The sequence below is a fragment of the Hylaeus anthracinus genome, unplaced genomic scaffold, assembly GCF_026225885.1.
Source record: "Hylaeus anthracinus isolate JK02 unplaced genomic scaffold, UHH_iyHylAnth1.0_haploid 11982, whole genome shotgun sequence".
NCBI lineage: Eukaryota > Metazoa > Arthropoda > Insecta > Hymenoptera > Colletidae > Hylaeus > Hylaeus anthracinus.
In genome coordinates this window covers 312,487-326,246 of record NW_026534330.1, presented here as the reverse complement: position 1 = coordinate 326,246, position 13,760 = coordinate 312,487, and the positions used below count along the sequence as shown (strand labels likewise).

Below are 13,760 nucleotides of genomic sequence, written 5' to 3'. Positions count from 1 at the left end.
AGACCTCTAAAACTTTTTTTTATTTCTAGAGGACAAATGATATTTTAAGGTATTAATTTTGTAAATTAATTGTTACAGGCTAATGAGAACTGTTCAGTCATTATTAGCAATGAGAGAGCCTGATCTGGCCAGAATCTCTTCGCTAGAAAATAATGAATCCTCTCCATCACCAATAGACCATCACCGTCACAACAATCACCACAATGAAGTTTCACTCTCGCTACAAAATGGTAATTTTGTAACATCTACAACATCACAAGAGGGTAATGGTTATACCAGACACCTTGGCAGTGATCATGGAAACGAATCAAGCAGTACAGACAACGAAAGCAGAACTTGCTTCTTAAAGTCATTGAATGGCGTGGAAGTTGATAGAAATTTACAGAATCTTCTCCCGGGTGTTAGAAGATCCATCGATGCTACCTCTCTCAATTCAGGAAGCAGTAAAACTACCGAAGAAGAAGATGGTCTTCCAAACAATAATTTTTTTAACGTTTCGCTGCCACAACACGATTGTGCATTCATGTTTACGCCAACTTCTACACCAAATAAGTGTACCAGGAAAGTTGAAAAGAAACCAAAGGATAGATGTTTGAAGTCGAAGCCAGCTGCCAGCGTTAGCAGCGTGGAGGATGAAAGCGGGTTCTCTTCTATGTGTTCATTTCAAGAAATTGGATTACCTAGTGCTCTACCAATTTCACCCATTAGAGGTTGTCACACAGAGATTGGCTTGCCTGAAGTACCTTTAGAAAAAACAAGACATCGTAGATGGTCTTCGACTCCAGCTGAAATTAAAGCTCTCTTCAAACATCATCGAAATAGCTTCTCCACTTCGCAGACAACAGCTGAATCTTTGAGTGTTTGGGTTTGAAGGATTGCATGACTATGTAAAATGATTTCAAAACATAAATAGCTTAAGCAAATGTATTTGACAGATTGATACCTTAAAGAATGAATGGACCGAATGACGAGCGCGTTTACTTAATCGTAAAGTGTAATTTTCTGTAAATATTTTTTCAAATTATGCATTCTGTTTGTTTTTTGTATAAATATTTTTAAAAAGTGGTAATGTAACTAATGCATGACTTGTAAGGTCTTCCGCTTTTCGTACTTTGATAAGAATTTTGTAAACAAATTGATACGCTACATAGGATAAAATTTTCTGCAAAACATTATTCGGAATTTGATGTGCACTCGAGTACAGCGAATATCGTATGCGTTAGAAGACAAATACATGATTCTTGTTAGCTGAAGCAAAATATTTGGTAAAGTTTGTATTAAACATTTACATTTGCAAGAATTATAAATACAGTCAAATTATGTTAATTCCAAAAATAAGCACTTTACTAATATATTCACGTTATATTTGAAAATGTTTTTTCTCATAAGGTGACAATTAACATGTAGATATGATTTTCAGTAAAATACCTTTTTGTGTTCTTGCATTCCTCACAAATATTTCAAATAGGTGTTCAAATTTAATTCAATGTTTGAGTTCAATGTGTATTTGGAGGTATTGATATGCTATAATTAATTTATCATGAATTGTAATCTGCTTTATGTTTAATAAATTTGTACATAAAGAAGAATAAAAAAGCATTTTTTTTTTTACTCGATCATATCAATAGATTATGGTAAGCACCCAGCCTTAAATAATGAATGGTTCAATGATACATCAGTGAATTACATATTTTCACATTTTTTACTTTTTTCTGCATATTCTAACTACTATAATTCAACTAATAATTGTCGATTAGTACATTGAAAATGTGGCGCCATCTCTCAGCAAGCCGTCCAAGTTTGTCGTGAAATAGTTAAAAATCTAAATTTCTACTTTTCTCTGGATAAAAATACCATTTTACATTCCAACTACCATAATTCAATGAATAATTGTCGATTTAATATCGAAAGATATTTAAAGAGAAGCGAGTGTACCGGTACTTGATTTACTCACCGCGCATACAAGAGCGCTGTAAACTTTAGCACCAGTCGTACAATGTTCCAGTATTTAAATTTTGCCGCGCACCAATCACATGGCACCAGTTTTAGTCGGTCACTAGTTGACCAAAGTAAGATGGCCGAAGGTTATCCTAGAGGTCATTTCCCCCTACAATTTGGGTTCCGTTCGTTTTGTTCGTGATATACTACTCTTTGTACCGTGTTTCAGGTCCATGGTCCCATAGCTAATCGTGGTCAAGAAGTCACACCGTCTAACGCGGCGTAGCGGGACAGAGGGGATTTGGAGGTTAAACCGATGCGCGCGCACGACGATAAGTCAAAAGCAAAGACAGTATTCGTTATCAGTACGGCAGGCATCGTCCACTTGTCGCAAGTCGGTCCAGTGGGCAGCCAGGAGATTGCGCCACCAGCCGAGCCACTTTTAGATTGATTTTCAAGAGCACCGTGCACAGGGTAGGCGCTCCGCGTTTATTTTAACGTGGCCAGAGTGTTCGAACGGGCCGCGACCGTCTCGGGTGATAGCAGAAACAGCGTGACGAGGTGAGAGGTTCGGGTGCGGGCGCCTTTTCTCTCTGCCGGTCTGGAAGAACGTCATTCAATCGTGTCCCACGGGAGGCACATCGTTCCCATCATCGTTCACGCTGTTATTACACGTTATACCGCGTGTGTGCCTGTTTCGTATTCTCGTATACACTCGCAGTGTCGCGTTGTCACGCATATATAAAGTCTATCTATACATCTCTCGCTCGTTCTCCCGTGCGGTGTGCCGTGTACGAACAGAGTGTGTGCGTGTGTAGTACCTCGGAACGTGCGACTTCGTGGCGCAGTGCGTGAAATGAGTGACAAGGACCGTTCATCTCCCATCCTCGTTGAAAACAGTCTCAAGTCGTTGCTCGATCAACCTAGTATCTTTCCACTGATTGGTAAGCATCGATACGTTTCTCTCTACTTAACAAACGCACGAGTATCTTTAGAATGCTCTTCTTGACGCGGGCTCGATACACTTCCCCCCTCTCCTCTCACTCTATCGTATTCCCGAACACCCGTTCCTGCTTTTCTTCAAAATTCGCGCAAATTCTACTTCAGCGCTGACTGGCGGCCGATCGAACCAATACGAAAACGTGTTCTTTTTTTTTTTCCTTCGTCGGACGTGTTTGCGTTGACTTTGATCGTGGTCATTCGATATTTTCTTTGGACGGACGGGTGTATTATCGCCAGTGACGATGGCATTTTTTCCGTCGTTCGGTCGACGTTGTGGCTTGAGCAGGGAAAAGCGAATGAACTATGATGTCTATCGAAAGAATGCATAAATGTTATTTGAAAAAGAAAAAAAAAGAAAAAAAAAATGAAAGATAGAGTAGTAAGGACGCATTTGTGTTGATGATTGGTTGCGCCGGCGCTCGGTCTTCGGTCTCCCGATTAACCTCGTTTGGACCCCGTGGTGCACCACGTGATGTTACCAACCTAACCTCACTTTCACTTACTCAACTTGCATCTACGTGCTCGGTTCAGTTCGGCTCGATACGGCTGCTTCACGAAGCGGTGTACTAACCTTTCCGATTTGACCATGGAACGAGCGCTATTAATGCATGTGATGGACTTGTACTGGAAATTGGCAATTTTGTGCCGAAGCGATTTACGTGTTTATCGAAGACAGATTATTTATACAATCACTTCCGTCGTTATCATTTTTTTCTCCAGTACTTGAAACAAGTGGTTTTTCGTATCTCTCTTTCGATTGTTTTCATCGACTTTACGAAATATCTGAAGTGAACAAAATAATTGATTTGCGCGGTTTTTTTTTCTTTTTTTTTTTCTGGAAAATATTTAGGAAAAGTGGTAATGTGACTAATGAATGACTTCTTTTCAAAGGTCATTCGCTTTTCGTGCTTTGAGATGAATTTTGTTTATTTTTTTTAGTTTCAAGTATAGTGACAGCAGTTAAGAAGAATTTGTTCGTATTTGATAATTAAATAATGATACAAGTATAGTATAATAATAATAATAATAATAATAATGGTAACAAACAATAAATTGGTAACAAGTTTCAAGTTGAACGTAACTTTTACAATATGAGAGGTAAAATATAATATTGTTTAAAAAATGTAGTGAAAAAGAAGGTGGGTGTTCAATTAAAGGCATCGTCTATATTAGTATGTTTTTGATATAATGCGAGATATATTGTAACATTTTTTACTAATATTGTACATTCTAATTGATATTATATGCTTAAAAACTAAACCTATGATTAAGAAAACATACCATTTTAAAAATTTGACAGAGCCAAATTATTACTTATAATAATAGGTCAAATTTTGATGTTAATTATTTCCTTATATGTCAGCCCTGTAAATATGAAGCTATTTTCTCTACTCGAAATATTTTTGTAATATTATTTTAAATTATTATTTAATGCAGTGTGCTAATACATGTTAGACTTGAAACTTCTCATAAAACATACTTGCATTATTATTATTATTATTTTATCATTGAATACATCAAAGTTTGTTTGATTTCTGTTTGTATTTGATTACGGGATAATAAATTTGTAACAAAAATGAAATGTTAGTGGTGATTTTTGTTCTACGATTAGTCCCATTCCGAGAATCGCTGTCTGCCAATACTTATCTCCGTCACTGTGCGTGTTTTTTCGTTTATCAAGAAAACTGAATGGGAGGAGAGACATAATAAGGGGAAGTGAAATAAAATGTTCCTTGCGTAGCATTTATTTAATCTATGTATACATATATTTTAACGATCTGCTGTCTGAATTCAAAGATAGGCAAGATTTTATCCGAATGAAAGATGACGAATAATTCGATTATCAATCATTCATTTATTCGACTAAACAGTTAATTCTTAATATTTCATTCGACGATTCCAAGTATAGTTTCTATCCATCTTTTATTGAAATTGTTATTTAGATAAGAATTTTGCCTATTTTTGTCTCAAACAATGTTGGCCATTTTTACGTCAGTATCGTAAATGGAATTACGAGCTCATTGCGCTCGGATAATTATCCATTTGTCACGGTTTCCTAATGATCAATTTAAACAACAACGAGCCAAGTATCTTCGTTTCGTACATTGTCAAGTTCTTCCGTTATTTCGATATAAATCGTATTCGTTATAGAATGTCAATCACGATCCAAAGTCCGTCCTCGTCGTCTCGAAGAATAATAATTTGACTTTCTTGTCGAGCTGTTTTATCTGTGGAACAAGGTTCGTATCCACTAAAGGTAATTGTGCTCGACGCAATTACGTCGTTTGCTCGTTTCAAGTTTGTGTATTAGTAAGTGAAAAATAAATGAAATACACAAGCAGCTGGTGCTAGCATTGTCATTTAGGATAATATATGCAAAAACATAAGAACGCTAAAAGTATTACAACTCATTTTACTGGATTATAATTTCTTACTAAAACAAAAAAACAAATATCGAATCGAGTAACCTCCTCCTTTTCGAAGTAGGTTAAAAATAAAAATCGTTGACTAGCCCTAATCTTTCCCCAATCAGCTTCGAATTATATTTGAATATTTGCATATGTATTTGTATTTATATTTGTTATCGCATAAATAGTGGCAATGTTTCGAACGCCACACGTCCCTATACATATACCTCCTTATTTGCAACATATATTCACAGTGGCAAAATAAATACAAATACAGATACGAATACAAATACAGGGAGTAAAATAACCCCAAACGTACAAAAGGATAACAAATGAAACAAAAGATGGAAAAGTTTAGATTAATGACTCGATCTCGAGCACTCGTATTCTTAACGTTAATAGAATATTTGAATGTACTTATATGTATTTATCTGTTATTGCATCGATAACGACGAGGTTTCCAACATCACTTATCGCCGCCTGTCATTATCAATGTTGCTGAAAATCGGCCTTCTTTGTGTTTACCACTATTTTTCTTTATCGTATACCTATTTAATCACCTTGGCATACGATATATTTAAACTTTCAACCTTGTAGAGAATTCATAGAGGAAGTTACAAATAATTTAAGTCTGTGTCGATAATTTTGTTTACCACTGTATATGCTTGTCTAAGAATATTCATAATTTTTAGTCAGCTCTTGTAATTTTCTACACCAAAGAAAACCTGAATCGTAGATCGAAACGTATATTATTGCGCTAACTATCTGCGTTTTTAATATAATTTTCTAAACCGCAGGTATCAATGATAATTATTATCTTTAGTACATAAAGATACACGCGATTAATAACGCGTAATAGGTAAAAAAGAGAAATTGGAAATTTGGTCAGCGTTAATTATGATCAAAGTAATGTTACACTAATAATTTGGAACGTAGAGATGGAAAATTAAGGACAGTTCCCTGACTCAACGTAATGGCTTACTTCCCATTCAACTTTACAACCAGTTTCATACGTCGTTCGTGACGAAATAGATATCATTGTAAGGTGACATCCGAACGGTTATGCTCAGACATTTTATTGGTATTATAGGTATAATAGGATTGAATTTGTTTTTCGTCGTTTTTAACTGCGTATTTAAAATGAATACACATGTTTATTTTGATAAGATGAAAATCGGGATTTACTATCGTTATCGATATTTCCAAGCTCGAGTTGCCGCTTTGCGATCAAATAACCGTTCCCGATTTTACTCTTTCTAATCTTAATCGGGAATTTAGTGCTATATATCAAGTTGTTGAAACAACCTAATACATCGAATAAAAGTTAGCAGTACGTATGTTTAAACAACTATAAAATGAACAATTTTTAGAGTTTTTAGAATTAATTTCTACGCCTAATAATTGTCAAGCTTACTCGCAATCTGTTAGACGAACAACAACAAGCATATTTAGAGGTTACTGAACTTTGTATAAATTATAAATAAATTGTAACGATCATCAGGTTGAGATTTAGGTTATACACATAAATTCCGAGAAGTTGGAAGGTTGGTAATGGAACCTAACAAAATCACAAATAAATATTTGGTTAAACTTGGTTTAATGAACTTGTTACTTGAAACATTTGACTTGAGCTACAATTATAAATGATTGAATGTGAAGCCAGAAAATTAATTTCTGATTGACCTATTAGCTGCTGATTATATTTGGGAAAATGAAGAAACGTACTATCTCTTTGCTAGGGAGTATATCCCCTCCTCCGAGAAATGTCATTTGAGCGGTCTTCAAGTTGAGCGTGGCGGTCTATGGACTGTTTTTTGTGAGGGGTCGATCGGAGGTTCGGAGCGACGAGGCCGCTCGCCTCTGGCCTGCCGATGGCCTCCAACCGAGTTCTTCTGGCAACCGGCCAGAGCTTATGCCAGGTTTCAACATACCGGTCGACATGGATATTTTCAGGTTTGCGGCGAAAACGACAACCGCTCTGCCTTCTCTTTCCTCGCTTCTGACCTCGTCGCGCGACCGAACGCTCATCCCCCATGCGTCTTCCGATCTTGAATACGATCAACGAGCCGCCTTTTCCGCACTCTCGCTTTTCCGTCGACGTTTCCTCGTCGACGAGCCTCAACTTTATTGATTCGAACCCGTTCGCCAATTGCTACCGTGTCTACCTCGCGAGCCATCGCCGGACCTTTCTTAATTGTTCGCTGTCGGTCGTGTGACAAGTGGATCGAAAGTGTGTCGTTGCGAAGCTGGGGACCAGCTACAGAGTCTTTGGAAAACGTACTGTGTCTTGAAATGGATAGTGGTAGAAAACGCGACATCCTTTACTTTACTTTACTTTACTTGCTATCGCAACGTGTATCCATTTCCAATAGCATTTTTATCAATTTTATTCATTTTATTCTAGCTTTATTCTAGAGTCTATACAAAATCTTCCATCGCAGCCTTTCGTTTATTTCTTTGAAAACAATAAACTATATATATTTCAAGCGACGGAATGGTTATTAATGAAATTGCACGAAAAGTTTAACGTACTGGAGCACGGCAAGTGCAGAACAGGTATGTAAGCAGCATGCAACAGAAACGCTGGCTACCAATGGCTACTTTCTACTATTTGTTAGCATCTTCGATGCATGGTAACGAATAGTAAGTTACGCCGAGGCAAGCTTTATCTGTTCGTGAGTTGCTTAGTCATCATTACGCGGATTTAAATAATTTACGGTTCCAGTAGAGAAGCTCGTGGACGTTTCCCGAGCGCGTATTTACAATCATGTAAAAGGGACACCGCCGATAAGATAGCGACGGTGATGTACCGATTTGAAATAAAAACGAGGCTCCGCGAGGAGCGATAAGTTGTCAATAACTTGTTCTTAATTTCTAGTTTACCGTCACTTATTTATACATTGCTTTGTTAAGGCGCAGCTACGGTGAGTTAGAAAATTTCAGAAAATACGGATTTCCTAGTTCAATATATAGTAACAATGAGTCGTCGATTAAATATTAATAAGAATCACGGTTCAGAATAAGTATTCACCGAACACAGTAGTTGTGAGAAATTTTTCTGTATCGTTACATCCGTTAGCTGGAATATAACTAAAAATTAATTTCTGACAATAGTTAGATTAGTTATTAACAATGTTTGTTGAAGCAGTGACCGAGAATATGACTGCTGTAATACGACGAATCGTACAAGTGTGCGACGACCCGAAGCCTTTACACGATGCCTCAAAATATGGCTTCCATGTCACGGTTGTTACGGGTGTGACAGAAAATTACAAAGATTGAAAGTTTCGAAATCTTTGATCCCGTTGTCCTGACGAGTATCTCCCAACTATTCGACGCGTTCACACCAATTGTTCCTAAATTCAAACGAAACTCGGAATTGTTTCGTTGCTCCAAACGTAGTATTATATTATTATGTATGGAACTTTACAAAAAGAAATATATTTTTGCTGGTTACTAGTAGACTGTTGATTTTTCAGCAAAATCAATTCTTTGCAAATGCACTTATAAAAATTGAACCTAAATAGGAATTTATTTCACTCTGAAAATATTAAAATATCAACTTTACATTCAATAATTGTTTATATTATCGCATACTATGTGCATTTTGTAGCTTCTCGCACATTCGAATTTCTTATAAATATACAAAGATCCGCGTTCTATTATAATTGTAATTATAATATAGTTCCGTAATACGTAAAACTAGAAGTTACGTTCGTTTCGTTTCTTAATATACATATAAAGATGTTAATTTGAAAAATATTCGTACGACTAGAGTGACGTTACGATAATACATAATTCCACGGTCAGAATAATTACGAACTGCACTATATTTCCTTGGCGTCATCGGCTCGTCACAAAATTCCTAGCCCCGCTATATTTCTAATCATTCGTTGACCTTTTAATGAGCCAAGTCGAGTTAAATAGTCTTCTGTAATATACTGTAACTCGGTCGGAAATTATTTCGAATGTAAGGTTTTATCTTTGCATTTTCATTATGACCTCCATGCTTACGATTATGTCCTCATTATTTTTTTTTACATAACGGTAATTTTTTTCAGTTTGAAAGAACGTCTTTACACGTTGTTACACACCTGAATAGACGTCATATGTATGTTAAAATTTGCTCCTTCAGCCAACAGAGGTATTTATTTTTATATCAATCTTTCAGTATAGTAATATATCTATCACTGAAAATGTAATAAGGATCTATGTTACATCAAGCTTAGCATATGCACATATTTGTGCTAATTTAAGTGTGAATGTTGATGTGTTCAAAATTCCTCAAACTCTCCTCTAGCTACTGAATATTTTTCTTCTTGCAATATTTCAACGAGAAAAAAATGTTGTAAATAGTTTGTTTTCAAAGTGAAAAACAAAGGATCTACAAATGCTGATAGGCTTTACTACGAGCTTTACGAATACTTTTGCGTAGCGTTACTCGTACCACATAATAAATATACATATACATATACATATATCAGTTATTGAAAGAATAATATTGTCGAACGTTTTAGAAAGTTTCACCATCTCACGGAATACTCCGTTATACAGAGTATGTACAGAGACCGTCGAAATTTGAATATCGTAGCGATTGAGTAAGCTGTGCTTACATTGTTAATATTGTTATCGAATGCTTCTGATTTTGACGACGCTCGTCTATCCACGAAGCTGCCTAGGTGAAATAGTCACGCGTTACAACTACACGTGTGCGTATGCGAACGCATTATTAGCAAGACTATCATTAGCCAACAAGGCCGTGAGCAGGGCCGTCGTCGTCGACCAACTGCCACGGGTTTACAACGGACGACTATTAGAATGGGACTAACTGTCAAGTTTTCCTCTTCTCGTATATGTATTCGAATCCTTGGGTGATCCAAATGGACGGTGAATATCCAGCTGGGAGACGAAAGTTATGAGATTACGATGTCTGTGACGCCGCGATTTGATCGTGTTTGGGTAATTCCAAGTGAAATCGGACACTAAATGTACCAGCATTTCAGATTTTTTTTCTAATTTGAGTATACCGTCGTCTTCGGTGATACTTGAAAGTATCTCAAAGAATTTTTTCAAAATTTAACTTTATTCATTATACAGGTGAACTGCAGAAAAGTGCAGTTCTCTGGCTTAAATCAAATTTCAGGTCGCTACCCTCTCGTCCAAGGGTAATACGTGGGTAAACAGTCTTAATTACCTTTGGACGCTCATGTTATCCTTATGCGAGAGGTTAGCGATCTGAAATTTTACAGAATAATGTTTCAGACGAGGTACATCGTTTACCAAGCAATAATACCAAGAATTGGCGTGGGTGCCATTTGCCTATGCTTACCTTGCTAGGCCCTTTTTTCTTGCGTTTTCGAAAACGATAGAGACCCTCTAAATAATTTCCTTCGAAAATGCCCTTGTATATGCGTATAAAAAGTTTGTAAATTTATTTTTACTTTGTGTTGTACGGTCGTGACTATAAAAATATACAAAACGAAGACATACCTAAATATACGTATAGATTCGTAATAAATTCTACTAAATTAATAATCGAAACGATAATTGATGTACAATTTCTTTCAAGTTCCCTTTAAATTTGTCCTCCGAGTCCCCTTTTTGGGCAAACGTGAAGGTATCTTTGTCGACGAACTGTAAATGAAGGAAACATTTATTATTTTTTATAAAAGTTTCATAAACAAACATTCTTTTTCAGCTAATTTGAAAATTCATATCTAAAACATTTAAGATAATATTACAAAAATATTCTAACTAGAGAAAATAGCTTTATATTATATATATATATGTATGGAAATAATTGAGATAAAAATTTGAAATTTTTACGGCCCGTTTCTATTATTATAAGTAGTAACTCTGACAAATTTCAAAACGATTCATCAATTTTTACCGGAGTTATAAACAAAAAGTAAACGATTGAAAAAATTGCATGCAATTATATCCTATGATGCTGAAATATTCTGTATTTAGTAGTATTTTGCTGTATTTTGCGTTTTGAAAATTTTCTTGTATACTCGCTAGGTATTTAAAGTGTGCGTAACAGATATAGACAATCATTTTATTACACATCTAGTTACAATGTTTGTAAGAATTCTGATATTTGTTATAAAAAATTGTATGTTCAAACAAAGATGTTCGTGACATCGAGCGACGTCTAGTACTCAACGGGTCGCGACATTTTATTAATAAAATTTCTAAGAAAATGGAAAACAAGTCTCGACGAAGAACGTGTTGAACGAGGAAATGGATTCACGAAAACAGTCTGAAACGTGTAAATTTTACCAGCTGTACCGTTTCTTTTTCTTGTGTCAATCTTTGTACATACTTTGAATCAAACCATCGTGAAATCTCTCTTGGAGGTTTTTCTCTCTTCGTTACAATCGGAGACGGAGGATGTATTGCTCTGTGGACTCTCCTTTCTTAAGAGGCTGTTGCTTCTCTTGGGTTGTTTCGCCAAAGACTTTTCCAGTAATCCGTCGATTTCCTTCGGAACCTCAGCCCTCCTTCTACGTCTGCTGCGCCTTCTTCTGCGGGATCCTCTCCTGCGCGATTTGCGCCGAGATCTGCGCCGCCTCCTGCTAGATCTTCTGGATCGTCGTCGTCTGCGTCTACCTCTTCTGTGGCTCGGCACTTCCACACCGCTGTCACCAGAATTCATCATGTTTTTCTCGAGGAAGTCTTGGTTGTACGTGTAACATCCTCTGGAAAAAGACGTAATCTTGAATCAGAAAGGATATCGCATATAACCTGGCCCCTTTTCTCAGATGTCTCACTCTGTTTTACAGGGTTGAAAAAGATTATTCATTACAGGGAAATCGACTTTCATAAACGAACAAATGAACATTTTCACTCCTGTTATTGATAAGTGGAAGCAGTCTGTAGTAGCTTGAACCCTTTTTTTTTTTTTTTTATTGCGAGAAACTCTGAAAATTTCTGGCGGATAATTTAAGATAATTTACCCAGTCGAACGTTGAAGTATTCCATATGCCACACCTCGCTTCAGGGCGATTTGAACTTGTCGCTTGACCTCGCTCACGGGGAGGTTGTATTCCTGAGAAATGTGACTGGAGATTTCTCGCGGAGTCGATCCATGGACGGCTTGCAACCTGCGTATAGCCTCGACGACTTGCGCCTCGATTTTGCGAGACTTCTTCACAGGCATGATCGCAGCTAATTCTGAATATACGTACAGGGTGTACCAGAATTAGTGTAAGATCCAGAAATGGAGGGTAGCTGAGACGATTCTGAGCCACAATTGCTTTTGCAAAAATGTCAAATGGTGCTTCGTTTTGGAATTATTATAAATTATTATAGGATTTTAGCTTGCCTCTAGAATTTCAACGGTCCGATAGACTAGTATTCTCAATCGTTTCAACTATTGTCTTCGATAGTTCAGCCGATACGTCTATCAAGAAATGTTGCTTCCTTGACATTTTTTAAAACTTTATAGAAAGTCCTGTCACCCATTTCGAAGTGACGTGGCGATCAACGTGTTAATGGAACGAAAAATATATTGAAATGTTTCGAGACACGGTCGAACATGGTAAACTTACATTTTTGGAAACTGTAGCCTGCCAGCCGCCGTGTATTCGAAAAGATTGCCTTCATCTATGATGAATCCTTGCTATTGCTATAATTCTCATCAGGTCTGGTAGTCACATTAAAAATTTTCTATCCAGATGTCATCGAAAAGCGCTAGAGAACTTCTTCTCTAGTTCTTCTTTTTCTTTTTACTACGAACGGAGATTTGATCCTTTTGTTAAAGTTTTGGAAATATGAGCACGCGAAATTTCGTGCGATTTGACCAGAAATCGCAACCGGTCTCCACGAGACGATTGTCGGTTGCATACAGTCAGTCACGTCGCTAGTATTATCGTCGCCCGTTTGATACAGTGGCGTAATTGAAAAACGAGGATATTCTTATTCTGTATTCTGTATTCTTATTCTATACGGGATGTTGAATTTTTGCATACCTAAAACACATAAATTATTAGTAAATTGTGGATTTTATCCATTTATCACGAACAATAATAAATAAAACTACAATAATAAAGAATAATTATAATAATATTATTATTTCATTTACTGTATTAGTTTATATTACAAACACATGGAATCCGTAAACTAATCATTAGTAAGGGATCGATCGTTCTTTAAGTTACGAATAATTATACAATTGGGTATAATTGGGTTGTAATAACATACTATTGGGTTGATTCACAATGGAGTGCACCCTCTTGTGTCTAGAAAAAAGTTCCTTTTGAATTTCTTTTCCCTTACACGATGACGATATTCTCACGGAATAAAAGGTTGGTTGATTGTTTTATTTCAGTTTATTTGAACAGCAGAAACAATGCCAAACAGTGACGAATGTTTATTCTGCAGTGTTACTCTGAAGTTCTTTTTACAAAA

At 36.4% G+C, this 13,760-nt stretch overlaps 2 protein-coding genes across 3 annotated transcripts in view; one reads left to right on the top strand and one right to left on the bottom strand.

Annotated features, from left to right (window-relative positions):
• Positions 1-13,760, top strand: part of LOC128885939 (uncharacterized) — a 57,607-nt gene that overhangs the window by 14,897 nt on the left and 28,950 nt on the right. Inside the window, exon 5 of one of the 2 annotated variants that reach the window (XR_008459694.1) lies at positions 79-2,882. Coding sequence is in view for 1 of the 2 variants with exons in the window: in XM_054140338.1 (XP_053996313.1) it covers positions 79-871 (793 nt within the window). In the remaining variant the exon portion in view is untranslated. Of the gene's footprint in view, positions 1-78; positions 3,823-13,760 lie in introns of those variants that run through there. The other variant, XM_054140338.1, reaches the window with a different exon arrangement.
• Positions 11,597-12,874, bottom strand: LOC128885953 (putative RNA-binding protein Luc7-like 2). The gene is made up of 2 exons (XM_054140384.1): positions 12,308-12,874; positions 11,597-12,049 (listed from the first exon to the last, which is right to left on the bottom strand). Exons 1-2 carry the CDS (start codon positions 12,508-12,510, stop codon positions 11,680-11,682), a joined length of 573 nt encoding a protein of 190 aa, XP_053996359.1. The 5' UTR covers positions 12,511-12,874; the 3' UTR covers positions 11,597-11,679.

What these genes read in the sequence shown, in the direction of transcription:
- LOC128885953 (XM_054140384.1), bottom strand. Translation starts at nt 12,510, where the DNA reads ATGCCTGTGAAGAAGTCTCGCAAAATCGAGGCGCAAGTCGTCGAGGCT. An exon ending in ATACTTCAACGTTCGACTGG is followed by an intron (nt 12,050 to 12,307) that starts GTAAATTATCTT and finishes GTCTTTTTCCAG; the next exon opens with AGGATGTTACACGTACAACC.